Here is a 21,040-nt window from a genome sequence, read left to right on the forward strand (position 1 = left end):
TTATCGTTAAGACTACAGAGCCTTTGTGTGAAGTGGAAGCACTTATGGAAAAAATGAAGCAACTACAGGAATGCAGAGATGAAGTTAAAGCCAGCCAAGAAGAAAAGGCCACTCGTTTTGAGAAGGAGAAGAGAGAAAGCATGTTGGTGGGTTGCTCAGGTCAGAACAGATTTAAAATCAGCGTATTTTTTTTTTTTATAAAAAAAACGAACTAATAACTTGTGGAATATGTTGTAGCGTTACCAATGTAATCCACCCAATTTAAATTTGAAAGGCTGTAAGTGGGTTTAAATTTAAACTAACAAATTAAATAGTACAATGCTTTTAGGTCACAGCAAGTTTTCACAATGGCATCAGTATATAATGAAACACTACATTAAAAACCACTAATCTCCTTCATACCTCAAAATCTTAATTACATGTCCATCAATTGGTTCAGTGTATATGTGTAGTTGCATAAGAAGATTGATCTCTTCTGGCAGGCCTACCCAGTTGAATTTTAAGATGTCTTTTAATAATGTGCTGCTTTTAATAATATATTAGTTTTATATGTTTTAATCAATTATATGTATTTTATAGTGTTTGCATTTGTGTTGTACCTCGATCCAGAGGGAGAGGCAGGTAACAAAATAATAATAATAATAATAATAATAATAATAATAATAATAATAATAATAATAATGATGATGATGATGATGACAGGAAGAGGGTGTGTGTACATTGGGATGCCCCAGCCATTGCCTAGAGGCAATGAAGTTGACCGTCTCCCACTGGCTGACAGCTAATAGTAGCAGCAGCAATAGCAGACGAAAAGGTCCTGACCACTTTTTGGCTCAGAATAGTCACCTGGAGTAAGCCTGGTCAGCTTGCATGTTTGATAGTGCTATGTGCTCCTGACATGGGAGCATTACAGTGTCAGCTGTATGGGCTTCTTTTCTATTCTTGTTTTTCATTGCACTGGGATCAGAACTAAATTTGAGCTTGTGTAGCTGACCCATGCTTGCTACTCCTATGAGCCTGGGGCTTAATGGCCTCCCTATGCTGCTGCTCTATTAGTGTAGGGAACAAGTCAAGCAATCCCATTGCTATATGTGGGTTGTCACCATAACAACACACAGCCAACTGCTTTAACTGCTAGGAATTGCTCACTCATAATATGTTTACATAAGGAAGTAGGCAAAATAGTGCTTGAAACTATTGATTTCACCCTCCCCTGGTACATTTTTAGGCTTTATTTATACTCTGCTCTCTACCACTAGCAAAAACTTGAAGCAGTGCATTTCTATGTTGACATTGTTTTTTCCAGATTATGCAGAAATCATTTATTTTTTCTTAGAAAGTTTTCAGTGTAGACTTGACAATGTAGTTTCATGTGAAGATCAAGTGGATTTAGCTACCTCTCAGTATGCAGGAACTTGTCCACTAGAATTCTAATGTAGTGGTGGGAACCTATTGCTTGTATGTGATCCCAAAGTCTGGTTAAAAATAATAATAATAATAATAATAATAATAATAATAATAATAATAATAATTCTTACCCGCCTCTCCGTTTTGATCGAGGCAGGGAACAACAATAAACGGTAAAATACATAAAACTGAATTAAAACATAATATACATTGTTAACTTAGAGATAAGTGTTTTTAGCCATTTTGATTGTGGAGAGGATGCTGAAATGTAGAACATAAAATGTTAAAGCCTGAAACAAGATTTGTAACTAATCCACAATCCTGTAGAGTGTGTGTGTTTCACTGTTCATCAAGCCAGACTTCCTTCTCATGGACAGTTTTCTCATATTTGCAAATTGTGTAATGTATTATACAGTATGTCCACCCATCTATACTTTTACATCTACTAGAGTAATGATATTTGGATGAGTTACAACTCTCCACTCATAATATATAGTAACCTTCCCGAAGCTGGTGCCCTCCACATGTTTTGAATTACAACTCCCAGCAATCCTGATCATTGGCCATGGCTGGGGCTGATGGGAGTTGAAGTTCAAAGCATCTGGAGGGCACTAATTTGGGGACAGCTGATGCACAGGATCAACATAGCTTTCTGTGCTAAATTGCCACCCCTGTCCTAGAAGCAAAGATTGTACAAGGAAAAGTATTAAAGGATGATTGCAATGCTGCATGGCATTGATGCTCCTAAGGAACTATCAATTTTAAATTTCTATTTCTTTAGTCTGCAAATTAAAAAGTTCCTTCCATACTGCGCACAGATGTTATCCAATATAATTTAGCAATTTACTTCTGGGCTTTCTAAAACTAGCTACTGTTTTTTGTTATATTTTAGCAGAGGATGAAGAATTGGCACCAACAAAAGATGTGTCTCGCCATTTTGAGGATACTAGCTATGGTTATAAAGACTTCTCCAGGCATGGAACGCATATGCCTACCTTCCATGTTCAGGTAGGACCTATGTTGGAAGGAGCAACAAGATGCCCAGCATGTCTGGCATATGAATTACACTTCGTCCATTTGAAAGGCTTTACTATTGCTCTAAGCTAGGGTATATAGACAGTATTTCCTAAAGTCATTAATGTATTTTGAAGTTCAGATAAAAAATATGTTTGTACTATTGTGCCATCTTCTTTGAGAATTTGTGCTCATGTATCTATTTTGTTTTTAAGGACTATTCTTGGGAAGATCATGGATATTCACTTGTAAATCGTCTCTACCCAGATGTGGGACAGCTGATAGATGAGAAGTTTCAGATTGCCTACAATTTGACTTACAACACCATGGCCATGCATAAAGATGTGGATACCTCAATGCTTAGACGAGCTATTTGGAATTATATCCACTGTATGTTTGGAATAAGGTTGGTCTTGTTACAGACTCTGCATAAGGCCACTTTTAGTTAGGACAATACACACCTGCTAATTTTGATAAATATTGCTGAAATGATGAGCTCTGCACATATATGTTTGTTATGAATGTAGATTATTAGAACTGAATATATACTAAGATCCTACATCAAAATGTGTTGTCCCTAAGCATGAATCCATAGGAATTGGATTGAGAGTGGGAGATATTAGTAAATGTTAGTAACTCCTTAGCAGCAGTTCCAGAGCAAAAGGTTATATTTGCTCAATTCTAGACAGCAGACAGCTTGAGAGAAGTACCTTCTGCCCTGGTAAAGCCAGTCACCTTAATTGAAATAATAAAATTAAAATGTAAGTGTGGAACAAAGGTGTTATGTTGCTTCCAAGTCCATGGCTTTCAAAAAGACTAAAGGAAGCTGGAATGGGTTAGGGGAAAAGAGACAAACGCAGAAGGACAGCTATAGGACTCTTACAGTACAATGGCTTGGATAGTGCTGCTTGACATAGAGGAAGTAATCTTCTTTGGGAAGGGCACTGAGAAAGGGAACTTGTATGTCCAGCTCAGGAGAAGAGAGAAAATAATAATAATAATAATAATAATAATAATAATAATAATAATAATAATAATAATAATATAATATTTCTTACCCGCCTCTCCGATGGGATCGAGGCAGGGAACAACAACAAGCATAAAATACACAAAATACTGATTAAAAACATACTATACACTGTTAAACACATCCTAAAAACATATTAAAAGTATCCTAAAATTCTACTGGATAGGCATTTAGAAGTTTACTACCATAGGCTCTAGGTACTAGATTGGGGAAGGCTACTCTAGGGAACTCATTCAAGACCCACCAGAACACCATTTCTTGTCAAGTAACATATAGTAATGGCTAAAAGGTTTACTTTGTTTGGAATATAAGTGGTAGTGGTGGAAAAATTTAAATGTTTGTCCTCTTGATTCCAAACAGATATGATGATTATGACTATGGTGAAATTAACCAATTACTGGACCGCAGCTTTAAAATTTACATCAAAACCGTGGTGTGTGCTCCTGAGAGGACCACAAATAGAATGTATGATAGCTTCTGGAGGCAGTTCAAACACTCTGAGAAGGTACATTCTGCATGCATGTGTTGTGACTTGTTAGATTGAGCAGTATGTTGCTTGCTGGTTAAACATACTGAAGTCCTTGAGCTTTCATTTCGTTTAAATTGTGATCCCATAAGCAGTGTTGTTGTTTATACATCTCTACTTAGCATGACAGATTGAGGATTGTAACATTAGTCAGTTCACATAGTTACAAGTTTAATTGAAGATAAGCCAGTGCCTAACTCACTCATACAGCTCACTCTTCATTTAGGGAGATCTTGTCTCACAATGGGGATGTATCAGAGAGTATTTCCCACTTGCTTTTCGTTTCAATGTCTTTCCACAGGGGGATTTTCATGATTTTAGTAAAAAACCAAAGCAAACCAAAACCCCTCATTTTGAAAAGGCCTGGATTCATTCATTCATTCATTCATTCATTCATTCTCTCTCTCTCTCTCTCTCTCTCACACACACACACATGCATGTGTTGAATTGGATATTCAAATTTATGTAGCTACATTCACCCCCCTCTTTTTGATTTGTTTTGTTGAAATTTCACAAAAAAGGTCTGGCTCCTTTAAGCAGCTGGATTCTTAGTTATAAACTACATCTTCAAGCAGTTATTGGTGTCAGATGGGGAAATGTGGTCATAGATCCAGATCCAGTTCATAAGAGTCAGCAGCTACTGTTCAATTGTTGCTGAGCTCATAGTCCAACGAAGCCCCATCATTGTGCAAATTCTGAGAACCGCATGTACAGTCCCCGTCCCCACATGGCAGCAACAGTAGTTCATATAATAGATACCTTCACAGGATCACTGCCTGACCATGAACCCATCAGCAGGCTTGCTCTTGGGAAGCAACTATGTGGGAGCAGCCAAACGAATGACCTGGCTCATCGTTGAAATGTTAATCACAGAAATAGTGCATGCCTTAAAGCAATTATGTGAAAAAGAAATACACTTCAAACTCAGCTATGTTTTTTTTTTATTTTTAAGGTTCATGTCAATTTGCTTCTCATAGAAGCACGGATGCAGGCTGAACTGCTTTATGCTCTGAGAGCCATTACTCGCTACATGACCTGAACTCTTTGGCCAATGATGATGGAAGATGCAGCAGGTGCTGCCTACCAGGGGATGCTAATAAGCTTCAGAACCAGTGGTGGCTAAAAGCTATGAGATCGTTTGTGCCATAGTTTCATTCATTCTTCTTTAGTTTCAGTTCCTTCCTTAATGGAATATCACTGCAGTTGCTGAGCTTGGTGGTAAGAGGACAAAATTGTTCAGAGATGCTCCCTGATCACTACTCACTGCTTCTGTTAGCACAGAAAACTGTGATTCGTGGCAGCCAGGTAGTTAATTATGCAAATCTTGTCATAAGTGGATAACAAAATCTGGAGCACAAGGAGAATTTTAAGAGGACTTCTGCTTTTGATATAAGAATGAGTTATTTATTTTTTTAGAAAAGTCCTGATGCTGCTGTATTTGCTGGTGAAATGAAGAGACTAGCGATTCCTATTAAGCTACACGTGAAAGCAAGCAATGCTATTGTCTGAGCCTACATTTTATATGGTTTTAGAGGAAATCCTTGCTAATAACTCGAAACTGAACCGTACTTCACACTAACAGTTTTGATTGCAACAGGAACTTCTTTATATTGTTTAGCTACTGGCCTGGACTTGTTCACAGTGGTGTGGTTAAATCAACAGATGGAGGAGGGGTGAGAATTTTCAAAGCTGCTGAAGACTGCAACTATGTGAAATATTAAATACTTGGGAACAAGGATGAACAATGTCCTACTTCTCTTCTATTGTTCCTAAGAGCTATCTAAAGTGTGGGAATGTTAATACGGAGTGTCAAGTAGTCTCTCATTATATTGCTTACCCATTGCTAAGGTCTGTCACTTATCGGCATCTTATGTAGTCAAGCAGGAAAACAGCATAACAAAAAACCTAAAAAACCCTTGAGTTTGGTATATAGCTGTCTTTGGAAAATATATGGATACTTTTGTATGAGCATGAACTGCTCTGAAATCTGTCAGTATTACTGAATTGTTTAAATAAAACAACGTTTTCCCTCTTATTTCAAGCTTTTTATTCTTCAACAACCATTGAAAAATAGAGCAGTGAGTGTAGTGACTGTCCCTCAACTGGTGCGTATTTGTGACTTGTGTTTGCTGGAAAAGAACAAAAAGTTAAACTGCAACCCTTGACAGTTTAACAGGAAGCATCTGCTGTTTCCTCTAGTCAAAAATACAAGGTTTATGCTGATTCCAAAATCATAAGCCAAATGTGTAATTCTTAAGTTGGCTTTGGCTAAAACATCTCATTTATTCACTGCTATATGACTAACTTAATTCTCATTCATTTTGATGGGCCTACTCTAAGTAGGACTAAGACTGGATACTACTCAAAGGTTGGAGAGAGTGATTTCTCCATGGTAATCTGAATCACATAGAAACTAACTTTAAAAGTTCTAGCATAAGCTAAGGAAATACAGAATTAAGTTTTGCGTTAAGACAAGATCGAATAACCTAAATATTCCTACACATGTTGTTCTGCAGTGTACATCTTCTGCATTGTGTACTAGAGGTATTTTCCCCACCTCTTTTCTCTACAAGTATTCCAAAGATTCCCTAGAGTTCATCTATATCTTTAACAAGAAGTTGCAATCTTCTTTATTGTGGACATAGCTACTATGGTTAAGTGAAACATGAGAAAACAATTCCTAACATTGGGTATGCACTTTTTTAAAAAGAGGGCATTTTCATCCTAACTAACTGCATAATCCTTAATACTGATTCAGCACAATCCTAAACTTCAATGAAGATGATTCTGTGATTTTCCTAAGAAATGTATTCCATTGAATTGAAGATACTGAAATTTTAGCTTTCCTTCCTACATCGTAGCAAACCAATTTTTGTGCTATTAATGAACCGAAATATGTTTCCCTTTGCTTTGAGCCTAAGTGGCCAAACCTAGGCTAATTTAAACAAAAACAGCCTACACAGATGTAGGATGGCCACATTGAATGTAAAGTGATGGCACGTTCTGAGCTATCAGGGATAAATTACTGGCATCCTACTAAACTACAGCTTGCAGGGAATCTTGCATGCTGGTTGGCAATATAAGAAAGCCACCAGGGTAGGCAATTCAGGATGTATCTGCTGCTGTAGTAGCTGGAAGAAGTGTGGTGACATTAAAACAGGAGGAGCATAACTTGTGAACAGTCATAATGTGTGTTAACTGAAGCAAGGAAAGATTCCTGAATGATTATTAAGACTTGAAATACATACATGCAACTATGAATTGAAGACAGACCTGCCATTTTTCCTTCTAGAGTTGCACCTAGAAGAGTTGCACCTAGAAGAGTTGCACCTAGAAGAGTACTATTTCTCCAGGAAAATATGGTTTTAGGAGGAGTGAGAGTTTTATACCTGCTTCAGAGTTAATGTTCATGAGAGAAGACAATCCCTGTTAAGGATGCATTTTCTATCTGATCTAATCAATACAGACCCAATATTCCAAGTAATAGGACAAACAACAGTCAATCCCTGATCCTCACTGTCCTAAATTATGCTCATAATTGTCTGTATGCTATGGAGCTAGGGCAATTTTTATCTATACGTAAGCTTTTCAACAAGCCACTCAGTCCAGATGCTGTAGCTGGTTTATTTTTATAACCCTAAATGATACTGGAAATCTAAGAAAAGGTATTCTACAATGAATGTACAAGCTACATACAAGAATAATATACTTTAAAGTCATTTCCCATGGAAACAGCATGTTATAAAAAGCTTTGATGACAAACCGTTTGCATAAACAGCCACTGAAGTGTCTTTATACGGATATGCTTAACACCCACCTTAAAGTGAAGTAATAAGTGAAATGTTCAAGGAAAGAGGTTTAATTCTGAATTCTCTGAAGAAGCTTCTGTGCCACTGGTTTGAAATCTGTTTCCCAATAAAGTTTGTGATAATCTCTCAAATCACTGTCAAAATTGTAATCCAGAGCTAATTCTTCATCTGTAGCAAGACAAAGGGGACAAAGTCTGTATCAGGCCCATATTAAACAGTCTATTAAATAGTCTTCAACTATTTAAAGAGTCATTCACACAACTATCTGATTTTACGTTGGCTATGCACATTTTCTGCCAATGCAGGACTCTTGTTTCTAGCACATACAGGTAAAGATCAGGAAGAAATAGTGCCCAGATAGAAGCCAAATTCTGCATGTGAGAGCAGTGAGTGTTGAAGTTGGGCTGTGGACTCCCAAATGGCAATTTCTGATAGCTCTTATACTGGCATGTGAACTAGGTCCTACGTTTTCTCTACATTTGCATAGCTCTGCATGGAATTTAAACTAGGATATTCTTTCTAACAACCTCATGATTTACACAAGAAATTCAGACCAGCAAACAGCCCCTGAGTATATTTTGCTTAACCATGTCAATGGACTATCACATAATGACTTCTGTAGGCAAGCAGGAAAACAGTGTTAACAAATACTGCACTTTCAATTGTATCTACACAATATGTATTGAACCTAAGTCCAGCCCAAATTCCAAGGATCAGATGTAAGTTTTTTTAAAGGGAGGTGATAAGTACAAGCTATTATAATACACGTTTCATGACTCCCAGTTGGCATGGAGCTTATCTTCTGATGCAGTCACAAGGCTGGTTCCGGGTTCAAGACCCTACCCCTCCCAGTGGACTTGCTAGTAGTAGCACTGCAATAACCGAGAGCGTCCACTATTGGGCAGTACAGAAATGTAATAAATAAATAAATAAATAAATGTAATTTCAATCTACAGTGGGTGGCTATGAGGCGTTCACTATTTTAGATTTCCTACAATATTCTATCATGGCATTGTAGGCTCCTGACGGCTGACGGCTGCATTCCTTGTTTACTCCCCATCAACTGGTATGCAGGGGCATAGTTCTTCGGAACATGATATCATTAAAGCTAACAGTTGTTAACTAGATCTATTCCCCCATGAATTTGTCTAATTTCCATTTAAAGTCACTGTCCATCACTATATCTTGGGCAGCAAATTTCATAACTATGTATTGTGTGAAGTACTTTCATCTGTTCTGAATCCACTGGCAGTGACTTTCATTAGTAACCCTGAATTTTAGTATTATGTAAGAGGAAAGAAAATATTCTCCCTATTTTTCTCCCAACTGACAATTCCACCAGGACCCCTCCTTCAGGAGTCTCCTCCACACCTAAATTAACACTAGCCTCTCATAAGGAAGGTGTCCCAACCTCCTTATAACGTCTAAGTCTACTATATTTTTGAGAGGGAACAACCAGAACTGCACACAACATTCAAAGTATGGCTACACCAATGAATCTGCCCTATAAAATAGAACACTATTTGTAAGGAGACGAAGGAACAATATGTAACGAAGTACCCAAAGCTTTCTTTATGGAGGAAAACAAAGCTCAGTGGTAGAGCATTTACTTTGCATGGAAAGGTATTCCAAGTTCAAGCTTTGACAACTCTAGTTTAAAAAAGGACTGGGTAGCAGGTGATTTATTTTATTTATTACTTTGTTTCCATAACACCCAATAACTGAAGCTCTCTGGGTGGTTCACAAAAAAAAAAAAAAAAAGAGAGAGAGAGAAAGATCCCCCTCTGCCTGAGACCTTGGAGAACCACTGCCAGTCAGAGTAGACAATGCTGGGCTAGATATTCCACTCATTAAGGAAGTGAAGTGAAATTGGCATTTACAGCTTACCTAAAAACGATGCAAGGACAACCACCAGGGTATTCGAATCATCCTCTTCAAAGCAGGGTTCAGCACTTGTAACATTCTCACTGTAGTTCCACAAAGTTTTGCATATCAAACAAGCCAGTTGCCAGTCTGTAGGCCCAAAGTCTCTCAAACAATCGATTAACCTGTTGTAATAATGGAAAGATACAGTTAACAATTTTGTAGCTGTCATTAAAACCCAGCAAACCTGGATGAATTTTAAGGATGTAGGGAAAACAATATGCGAGACCAGTCATCTTCAATTGGTGGTTTGTGACCCAAGAGTGGGTTGCTAGATCAGTCCAGATGTTGTGAAAGTGGGTCCCATGTTGCAGGTTGGGAGTCTGAGGTGGGTCTCAGGTCTGGACCAGTTGAAATTTACTAGATTAATTTCTCCCTCCCCAATGTGAACTTTACAGAAATCAGCCAACCTCCCTTTACCCCTGGCTCATGATGGTTTCCTGAACTCACTTTTTAATTCCTCCTCCTTCATTCAGGATACTACGCCTACTTTTATCCACAGTAAGGTTGAGAAGAACTCCACAGGCCGAAAAGCAGACATCTTGGTGTTTGGCATCGAGCAAAGCAATCATGAACTTGTACACTAGATTGCACAACAAGGAACAACTATGTCAGAGAACAAACTTGCCTTGAAGCAGCATCTGCACAGTATTCATTGAATGAGATACTTGGAGAGCTTGAAGCACATACAATGATCTAGAAATCTTACCTTGTGCACTGTTGGGATACTACTGCTCTGCTTTTCCTTAGGACATACTTGTAGGTGTTTAATGTTATTCAACTTTAGTATAGTATGTATATAAGATGTGTTTCACTAATAATTCAGTCACACTTCAGTTGGGCTAACCCTCTGGCTGAAATGATCTATTCTGATGTTATTAAGAAGGCTGTCAGATATAGGGGGCAAAGGTGGAGAAGACCTCCGATTTTAATTCCAAGGTCTATGAGAAGCCTATGTTTAACTTAATTCCCTCTTATTGGCAGCAGTTTGTGTGCTTTCAAATGGCATCCATACTGTGTAGATCACTTTAGGAGATCACTTTAAATTAATATGAACAGACAACACTTTACACTTATGTGACTAGTTTTTACCTACTGTATATAGCTTGATCACTCTTAATGGGATAGGAACTCACCCTTTCGCTGTATAATGAAGTCACAGATTTCATGGTATTGAGAAAGATTACCAAAGACTCGAATAGCCTCCAGAATTCCATCCATATTACTGCTCATTAAGAGTTTTAAAAGCACTGTTGGTTAACAAAAAAAAAGTGGAAAAGGTGCATTTAGTGTAGTTCAAGAAATCAGGTACCTTTTTGTTACACACACACACACACGCCCAAAAGCAAACATAATGTGTAGATAGGAACATGACTATTTTCAAAGTATGTGCAAGAGATGAACAAAAGCTTCAGATAAAGAAGAGAAGATAGTCTTTGGGATAAAAGGGAGGTGACATCAGGGGAGCAGTTACCCAGATCTGGGTATGAGTTGCATGCAGTTACTAGGAAAGTCTGGCAAGGGAATAAATGTGACTGAAGGGATGCAGTAGAGAGCTGTCTTTGTATCTTCTGATATCCTGGCTGTAAGTGGGTGGAGGAAGCAGCAGCATTATCTCGTGCTCCAAAATATCTGGATCATAGGTGGGATTGTGGGAAGAGGAGAGGAAGAATCAGTGTTGGCTGTAAGGGAATGGAGCTAAGACAGGGGTGGGTAACATGGTGCCCAAAGGTAGTGATGTACCCTGAGACAATTTCTTTGGTGCCCACCAAGACACCCTACTCCTCCCACTTTTTATTTATATGTCTGATTGGCAGCTGGGATTGCTTCAAAGTGAAGTAGGAGCCTTTAGCTGCTGCCATCTTAATTTCTCATGAATGACTCTGGGCAGGTCAGCTGTCCTTTTTGACTAGCCACGCGCCACTCATGGTACCCACTTCATGGCTGCACCTGAGCACTGGCTGCCTATTGCATTGTTCTCACCCGAAGCCACCCCACAGCAACAAAAGCATGGTTTTTTTTCTAAAGTGGGGGCAAACCAGCGCCATCAAGGTTTGCCCCTGCTTTATAAAAGAGCAATCCCTAGACAACGTCTGGGGAGGTCATAGGATTGTACAGATTCCCGGATCCAAGGTCTGAGAGAGCTTCCCTCCCCTTCCCAGGCAGCATGGAGAGAATCGCGCTAGCTGTTTGAGATTGCAGAAGCAACTTTGGAGAGGACAGAAAGGGGGCGTTTCTGTGGGCTGGGAGAGGAGGAGACTGCGGAAGTGGAGATATCCCCAGCCCTCCCCAGCCTCCTTTCCTCTCCCTTTGCAGTACCCTAGCTGACCAGCAAAAACATCCATCTAGCAAAAATGCAGTGTGGGAGAAATGACTATCACCTTCACGCTCCTCCTACTCTGCATAGGATGCCCATTAAACTGCAGGTTTGGAGGCATCTGGATAGGATTGCATCCTTACTGTTCCACAACCCAACCAGTTCACAAATTGGCACATTTCTCATCTATAAGGGTAATCAGTAAAGGCACCCACCAAATGGATTACACCAATGGAAGCAACTTTTAACGACTATTACAGAATAGTCTGAAAAACCGAGAAGGTAGGTAATACTCTCCTTTTAGTTAACGTCAGTGTTATTTCTCACCTAGGTGCTTAATATTCATAGGGAATACTAGCCTCTATTATACAGTACAAAGATGAGACAAGAATGGACTTTTTAAAAATCCTTACACTCTGCAATATATAATTTCTTTTCCTGGATTACGGAATTCTTCACTTGGTAGAAGGATAAATTGTTGATTGTTGCTGTGGTGTTAATAACCAGCTCCTCACATTCCTTGACTGATTTGTATTCTAGTAATATAGAAAAGAAGACTTAAGCCTTTTGTCAAGGCACTGATGATCCGTGAAGTTCACCACAACTTCAGTGATTGTAGCATAGAACATTCCAAAGACAACATAAAAGCAAACCACACGATCAACTGTTGTAAATTTCTGCAAAATCCTGTTCTTGACTTCAATTGTATTGCTTTGGGCCATTCCAAAATTCTGCCCGGTCTGTGCCTGTTTTTCCAACTAGATGTGCATATGTGCCCATTCTCCTTGCTGAAACTTAAGTCTTTCACACTGCTATCTTAATAAATGATATGCAGCAAGACTTGTGAAAATCTGCGGGGGAGAGGAGAGATGCTTCCAAAACGTGTCAGCACCAAACCCTATTTATAATTACTGATCACTTGATTATACATGTTGGTCTAAATGGACTCTCAAATTTACATACATTAAAGCTGAGAGCATTGTCATAGAATGCAGTCTCAACTGGATTAATGGCCTTTGTGGGGACCCGCAATCCTGCTTCACATCCCTGCCAGAGAGCTGGTGTAGCATAGTGGACCTAGAGACGGAGTGAATATCAGGAAGCCCCAGTTCAAATCTCAGCATGAACTCACTAAGTGGTCTTAGGAAAATCTCTCTCAACCTCAGACCACCTATCTGCAATATAGGGCGTAATAGTACTTAGCTTTACAGGGTTGATATAAGGGTTTTAATTAAATAAAGCATGTGAAATGTTTGGAATGCTTGAATGTTAATTATTATCCCTTTATGATTTATACCACCTTCTGTTCCCTGTACTGTACTATAGACAAAGCTACTACAACTGAAATGCTCTGACTGAAAAGTAAGCCGCACTGAATTGTGTGAAGCCTCGTGGCAGTGACATGCATCATCTCCACTCTGGGTTCAGCATTCTTTTACCAGCAGGAAGAGGAGGAATACAGCACATATGGGATTGCCTGGTTTTCTTGAGGGGCTACCAGCAAAGGTGTCCGAGTTTCTGAGGGTGAGAGTGGCAGCTGGCAAGGAGGCACATTCAGATTCCAGAGGAAAAACATTTGAGCTTTAGGACCAGGCAAACAGAAGACAATTTCCACGTGCTTCAGCTTATAAGATGTGGTGGAAGGGAATTGCTGGTATGTAGCATTTGGGATAGAGGCAAATGGGTTTCAGGGCTTTTTTGGAGGGAGGGGAGAAAATGCTCAGGGAATCTGGGCTATGCAGGAAGTTCTATTGTATTATATGTTCACAGCATGTTATCCATCAGCCAGAGAACCAAGGACCACTGGAAGGCTGCCTACCCATGTTAAATTTCAGGGCAAGAGGAACATCAACATAGCCTCCATTCATTGCTCGGAGAAGGAACAACCGCAGGGAGTTTGTTTTACTCTTCCCTTCCAGAAAAAACACCTATAAGAACTTTGAAGCTAAAAACTGCTTGCCTGTGTTTTGCTTTTTTCCTCCTCCCTCCCAATCCCTTTTCCTTTTGTGACATGTCTTTTAGATTGTAAACCTGAAGGCAGAGACTGTCTTATTTGTAATCTGCCAAAGCCACTCTGGAAGCCCCTTTTGCCTGAAAAGTGGGGTAAAATGCTGTAAATAGATATGTCAGCCATTTGATTTCAGCACTTCAGCTTGATTTAAGTTACTTGATTTAAGGACTTGATTTAGGTTATTTCACTGTATCCTCATCCACAAATGATATAGCAGAAAGCACTTCTTACCTAGTACTGTAATAAGTAATGCCACAATGTGATGGTTAGCTGCTAGACTTGCACCTACACTAGGATGAATGGACAAATTGGCAATCACTCTTATGAGTTTGATGAGGACATCTTCTCCTTCAGAAGGATGCTTGAGATTTTTTAATTCACCATCATCTTTCCACAGTTTACTATTAGAGTCAGCTTCACAATGAGTTTGGAAAAGCACTATCAGTGTATTAATGCTTCCTTGCACCTCAAGAAATTGTTCCCGTGCCCGATTATTCTTTGCTGTTAAATTGCCAAGAATGAAAATGATACGGACGACTAAATCCTAGAATTAAAAAAAGAAAAGCAAAATAACCCTGTTTCAAGTTAAAGCAGCTAATAATTTGTGAAAAGAAAATGTAGTTTATTTTTGTTAAAATCTGTTGTACTTCAAAATGAAGGAACACACAGCATAACATAACACGATTTTTCTTCTCTCCCATGTTTAAGCATAGACATGACAAAAAATAACTTAGAGAAGCACAGATTGCCTAGTGGTATTTTCAAAAATCAACTTGATACAATCTCAGGCTCACATATTTCGGAATAAGTTCAACACAAGGTTTAAGTAAAGCTATTTAGGATTAGAGAGAGAACATTTAAATTGTAATCATGGGTGGCTCGTTCACATTTCTACCCATTGTTCATCAGTTGTTTTTTCTACTTTAAACTGAATTACACAGTCTGCAAACATCTATGGCATAGACAAAAATTGGTTAACAGGCATTCCCTGTCCCTAGAGCCCCCTGGGAACTGTAGTTCTGCAAGGTGGACTGGAAACCTCAAACACAAAATCCTCAGCTCCCTCACCACCTAACTACAATTCCCAGGATTTTTGGGGGGTGGGATCGTTAGATTGGTATAAAATGACAGTTAAATGATATTAGAGCAGCACACATTCATAGTCTAGATCTGTCCAGTGATTCAAAGGCAGTCTACAAAAGAACTGATTTTTTTTGCTGCTGTTGCTGAAAATGTAGAAAATAACATAGATTGAGGATGGAGGGGGACTTTCTCTTGGAATAGCTTTCAATCATATCCTATTTGTTTTCCTCTCCATCTCCCCCACCCATTTGCAATACCTGCAAAACTATTTCATGCATGACACTGTAAAACATAGAAGGCCACCAGGTTCAGTTTCTCCTGAGGTGAGGCATAACACCTCATTTGTTATAACATATAATATTTGTGAATCTTATCAACATAAAACATATTTTATTGAATAAGAGTTATAACTCCTGAATGATCACCTTTCTACATTGAAGTATTAGAAAGAACACAGTACATATATCAAGCAACTAATGAACTGGAAGAACATACAATACAAACAAGTACTATACAACCATCAGCTAGGCTAATATATTTTAAGGACTTTTCCACCTACGGTTTCCCAAAACAAAATTTACCAAAAAGACAATGCTCCTTTTTGTATTGACAGATTTAAATTTAGTTTAGTATGACAGGTTCCTCCATCTTCCACCCAAGAGGATCATGGTCTGGACTCATAGCGCTAGCATTGCCTCAGATTAACCATCAGTTCAGTTATGAAAAGTCACAATATGCTCAGACTGAGGCCTCATGTATCTGAACAGTCACGACTGGTGGTTTGGGGTTGAAGACACACTTCTACTACTAGTGCTACCACTGGGCAGAGTACATTAAAGTTATTGGCTGTGTTCGGACAACACAAAAGTCAATGGTGGGTTAACAGTCAACCCTACAGTTGATTATCAAGGGGGTACTCCCCATATGACATGATTATAATCAACCATGGTGTGGATTAAGGCTTGCATCAAGTTGACTATTAGTCAATGGTATGTTGATTGACACATCTGCCATCTCTCCCCCCCTCAGTCCTCCCGCTAGTATCCCATCAGCTATTGCAAGTTCTGCTGGCTGGACTAGAGCGGCAGCCACCGCTTTTGTCACTCTTGCCAGGGGACTCTGTCATCGCTGTTGGTTATCATGTCATCCAAACCTAGTCACTATCTGTAGCACACATTGGAACAGTTTTTTTATCTCAACAGCCCATTTTTTATCCAACAGGTCTCTCCTACAGTCATTCTAGGCTACAGAGGGACATAAAGAAAAGGTTGGGATGGGCTGCTACTTTTTGATTCAAGAAAGATGTATGAATATCATGAATTTGCAGTCACCAGTGTGCAGCACAGACTAGAAGAAGAGATGGAAGACTTTAGAATACCAACATGTTTCTTGCAGCACAAGAAAAATAAACATTTGCACTCTTCATTCTATAGGAAGCAGACACACCAGTTAAACTTCTTAAATGTATATTCCCTGAGGGAGGCAGCTGCAAAACATTCAGAGCTATTCATAACTATTTCATCAGAACAAAATGTTCTTCAGAGTCATTTTAGGACAGTACCTTGTCCTCAACAGTCCTTTCGTTGTTGTCGTATGCTTTTCATGACACCAACAAGTGACTTTTAATTAATAATTAACTATTTTTTTGCTATTATTCAGATAATTATTTTTAATTGATTTTCAATATTAAAACAATTTTACAAACAATTTTAACATAACTTCATGGGTAAATATACCAAACCATACATGATATAATATTCAGATAATTTCTATCTCTTGAAATAGTTTTGCCTGAACTACAAAGACAAGGCATGATGGACATAATCTAGATTAAATTAAGCAGTTTGAAGACACACTGATTTTAATATAAAAGATTTAAACATGTATTTAACTCTTCCAAAGAAATCAAGGGAATACAAAGTTTCTAATGTTGACTGCATCATGTGCACTGTTTCTCAAAAATTTACTAGCTCACAATCAAACTAGTGGGATTTAATTTCCCTATAATGTTTTTGGGTGTCAGTCATTCAAAAGAAAAAAAGTATAAAAATGTGTATTTTAAAATTGTGTGTTTTGTGAGAAAACATTCAAAAATACTTATTTGAATATGAATTTACTGGATTAAAAATTGAAATTAATGCAGAAACAGGATGGAGCAGATTTGTGAATGAACACATGCAAAACTGACCCAGACTGGAAATAGCACTGCTCCATCCATCCCTAGCTAAAAGCTCCCCTACACACACACACGTCAGGGTCCCAATGCCTGCCATTTAGTTTTTAAAAGCCACACACACATTTGCTAATTGAATGTTTCATTTACTTTGCCCTTATTGTACTTACTTGGGTATTTCCTACCACTAAAAGGAAAACCCTAGCTGTCTACATTTAGCCCAGATTTCCCCCCTTTCTGTTAGGTAGCAAAGGAAATCATATATTATTTTTAAAATCATGGAGTGGCACCCTGATTTAAAACATATTATCTGTTGGAGGATCTATTTGTTTTCAGAGGAATTTATCTCCAAATAAATTTTCTTATGATCACAATCTAATGCTGTGATGCAGACTAATTTCGGATTAAGCCCACTGAATCCTGTGAGTCTTATGTCTGAGCAAACGTGCAGGGAATCAAGCCTCTTATAATTTAAAGTAGGGGCAGGGAACCTTTTTCAGCCCAAGGACTGAATTCAATTTCAGAAAAGCAATCAAGGGTGGTGGGTGGAGCCAAAGGCAAAGGGGGGCAGGGTGAAATACAAAAAGGGTGGAGCCAACAATACAAAATCATTGTAGCTTAATGTTCTTACTACCACTAACTAAGCCTTCAACCTTTTAGAATGGGGGTGGGGAACTGCACAAAAAAGCCAGGAAACCACCCCATGATCAGTGGTTCAACGACAGGGGACACGGCCATCTGAGGAACCCCAGGACAATTCGGATTTGGCACCCAGGCCTGAGATTCCCCACCCCTGATTCAATGCAAGGCGTAAGCAATGTAAAGCTTGTGGGAAACCTCTAGGCCATGAAGGCTTTTAGGCCATGCACTATTGCCTTTCCAGCCCATGTAGCTCTACCCAGCTGCTGTGTGGAAATCTTCCTGCAGGCTTCATACTCAGAAAAGCCTAGGCCACCCAGCTACAGCACAGAGGCTTTATGGTGATCATCCATGATGCAATGTCTCCTAGAAAATATACATATAAATATTCAAAAAAATGACTCATCTGGGTACTAAGAAGATGCGAGTTAATCAACAGCCTGTCCTTTATGTTGTCCTGAACTGTTACTCTGAGTCCAATTCAATAATTTACTACTAAGAAATGCTGTCAACCATTTAAAATTTCTAACTTGTAAATACACATGAAAGTAGGTCACTGAAAATGGGCTTACACACATACGACACCACAGACACATCAGAGGATTAAAATATAAAAAGCAGGAGATGAAAAAACTGACCTGCTTCTTTGGGTGTTTGTTTAGCAGGGCTAAAAATAAGACGTAACATCTGGAGCAATCTGCCAAAGCTGTACAGCAGTCGTTGAAGGAAGAAAGTTTGCTGCATATTTAAAAATAATAACATACATGAGTAAGATAACTTTTCTGCTGTGAGTTTCCCCTGCCCAAAGCCAAGTCTTTCATTCTGCTTTTAAATATTTTTAGGGTACATAATGAAAGGCCAGTGCCCTCTATTCTAGCACAGTTCAGTAACGATACCCTTAACTTTATGGGTAACTTTACTGTGAGCTGTGATGAATGAATAACTAATGTGATTACATGGAGTAATTCCAAACGAAACCTGAATCTGCGTTATCTTCATGTAAAGTGGAAGACAGCGACAAAAAAGCCTCCTTGGAGCCCAGTCTGAATGCAGACACGTGGGCGCGTTTCAGACAAATGCAAAATGTGCAAATACCTCAAGCAAGGAAAAGGGAGTGAGAATCAAATTGGAAACAAGGTTAGAACGAATCTTGAACATCAGTATTGAAATTTAGCTGATCATTCATTTGAGTCCCCACACGTCAGGGCTCCAATATTCATGGATTGGATTGGGAGGAGGAGGGGAAAGAGCACTGGCAGAAGACAAGAAGTGGTTGCTGCAGAAACAGGCGTGCCAAAGGCTTTTAAAGAAAGAGGAAAGAAAATGCAACAGTTGGGGGACAGAGCAGAACTGGCAAGATAGCTCTTAGCTATCTAAGGGTTATAAGAACCAGTCAAGGCTATTGGTCTGTATAGCTCTGTATGGTCTATTCCTATTAACAGTTGAACCTGGGAGCCTACATACACAAAGTAAGCGCTTTCCCACTTCATTTCTTCAGAGATTGCCTTGATGATTTTTGCATGGGGCTTTTCAGCTTAGCAATGGTGGTCAGTCCTGCATCAAGGACAGACCAAACAAGATTTAGTAAAGAGCCATTGTATGTCCTGAGGGGGGAAGCTCATTCATTTGTAGATGCAGCCTGCTATTCCATGGATGGAACGTGCAGTCAGATCGTATTTGGGGCTCTACAAGGCAAACACAAGTTACCTTACAGGAGGCAATGGGTCAGCCCAGCTGTGCCCATTGTGCTTGTTGACTACAGAATGCCACAGTCTGTTTCTGTGTATCATATGATGCATATAGGCATATATGGCTTAGATGGTAAAAAAGAACATTTCCCCATAAAAAACAAAATGCACAATAATAATGCAGGAGTTAAGAAGGCACATGTACACAAGACAGTGGTGCATAACATTTCAAATGGAATATCAATCAGCATCTGCATGGGGCCATTGACTTCGATAAAGAAAGACAAGGCCGCTGAGCAAACAAAACAACAGCAAGAACAACCATCGCTATCTGTATTGTAATTTTAAAACTTAGGTAGATACCTGAATATTCTGGCCACGTTGGTACATACATCTTTGTCACTCATACGTTTCTCCAACATGAGACAAAGCTCTGGAATTGCTCCATAGTCTAGGAGTTTGCACCTTGACTGGGGCAAGTCAACCAAGTTTCGCAAAGTGGCAGTGAGCTGAGGAAAATATATTTAAACATGACTAAATCAACACATTATTATAAATCCCAGACACTTCTGAAAATGTAACAAAGTTAGATCTAGCCTAAGCCTCCTCTGATGGCAGCTTTATGAAACCCTGCCGACATGTAGAAAATAGTATGGATTATTTAAACTCTGGAATATGGAACAATGATACAGGGTTAATTTTTAAAAACAGGGTAGAGGCCAACAGAGGTCAAAGCTCTCTTTTGATTTTGAAAACAGACTCAACTTTTGTTCCTTTCCTGGAGGTAAGGTAATTTGTTTGCTTCCCTGTCTGCCTTTTGGCCCATTTGCTTGGTGTTTCTTCACAACTCAGAAAGGAAGTACTATATACACTAGTGACAATCCTTTCTTTTGTAGCCAAAGTACTAGAGTGGATAATGACCAGATAGCCCCAAGTTACCTAAACCCATTTCAATCTGGGCTCTGCCAAGGCTTAGAACTGGGTCTACCTTTGCCAGGAAAGAGGTAGAGGGAGTGCAACCTGGCTGATTCTCCTGGAATTCTCAGCTGCATTCATTACCATCAACCATGGTATCCTTCTGGAATGACTTTCTGAAGTGGGAGAAGGGGATGCTATTTTGCTATAGTTCTACTTCTACCTTGTTAGGACGGTGCAGAGGTGTCATCAGTAGCTAACGATACCCAGCAACATTTTTCTTTCCACCAGATCGATCTGTAGCAGTTTCCTGCTTGAGTAACTGCTTGAAATAAGTAATGTTTGTCCTGGACCAGGGAATACCCCTACTAAAGAAACCAGCTTGCAATTTCAATATACAGCTGAATCCAAGCTTGTCCCTAGATTATGAAGAGTTGGCTGTGGTCAGGAGTGCCCTTTATCAGCACAAGCGCATATTCTAACTATACCCTTTTCTAACATGAGGCTG

At 39.1% G+C, this 21,040-nt stretch overlaps 2 protein-coding genes across 6 annotated transcripts in view; one reads left to right on the plus strand and one right to left on the minus strand.

The window, feature by feature from the left end:
• The window catches only part of SESN1 (sestrin 1), a 55,083-nt gene extending 49,074 nt beyond the window's left edge, over nucleotides 1-6,009 (plus strand). For all 3 annotated transcript variants that reach the window (XM_063124817.1, XM_063124820.1, XM_063124818.1), the window contains exons 6-10: nucleotides 12-159; nucleotides 2,303-2,415; nucleotides 2,637-2,827; nucleotides 3,809-3,953; nucleotides 4,927-6,009. In XM_063124817.1, the coding sequence (XP_062980887.1) occupies nucleotides 12-159; nucleotides 2,303-2,415; nucleotides 2,637-2,827; nucleotides 3,809-3,953; nucleotides 4,927-5,013 (684 nt within the window). In that variant the 3' untranslated portion in view covers nucleotides 5,014-6,009. The remainder of the gene's footprint in view (nucleotides 1-11; nucleotides 160-2,302; nucleotides 2,416-2,636; nucleotides 2,828-3,808; nucleotides 3,954-4,926) is intronic.
• Nucleotides 1-21,040, minus strand: part of ARMC2 (armadillo repeat containing 2) — a 62,219-nt gene that overhangs the window by 11,768 nt on the left and 29,411 nt on the right. For 2 of the 3 annotated variants that reach the window (XM_063124815.1, XM_063124813.1), the window contains 8 exons: nucleotides 19,981-20,126; nucleotides 18,568-18,667; nucleotides 14,266-14,578; nucleotides 12,437-12,559; nucleotides 10,843-10,956; nucleotides 10,157-10,289; nucleotides 9,671-9,831; nucleotides 7,579-7,951 (listed from right to left, as the gene is read on the minus strand). In XM_063124815.1, coding sequence (XP_062980885.1) covers nucleotides 7,833-7,951; nucleotides 9,671-9,831; nucleotides 10,157-10,289; nucleotides 10,843-10,956; nucleotides 12,437-12,559; nucleotides 14,266-14,578; nucleotides 18,568-18,667; nucleotides 19,981-20,126 — 1,209 coding nt within the window. In that variant the 3' untranslated portion in view covers nucleotides 7,579-7,832. Of the gene's footprint in view, nucleotides 1-7,578; nucleotides 7,952-9,670; nucleotides 9,832-10,156; nucleotides 10,290-10,842; nucleotides 10,957-12,436; nucleotides 12,560-14,265; nucleotides 14,579-18,567; nucleotides 18,668-19,980; nucleotides 20,127-21,040 lie in introns of those variants that run through there. The other variant, XM_063124816.1, reaches the window with a different exon arrangement.

Source organism: Elgaria multicarinata, chromosome 4, assembly GCF_023053635.1.
Source record: "Elgaria multicarinata webbii isolate HBS135686 ecotype San Diego chromosome 4, rElgMul1.1.pri, whole genome shotgun sequence".
NCBI classification, from domain to species: domain Eukaryota; kingdom Metazoa; phylum Chordata; class Lepidosauria; order Squamata; family Anguidae; genus Elgaria; species Elgaria multicarinata.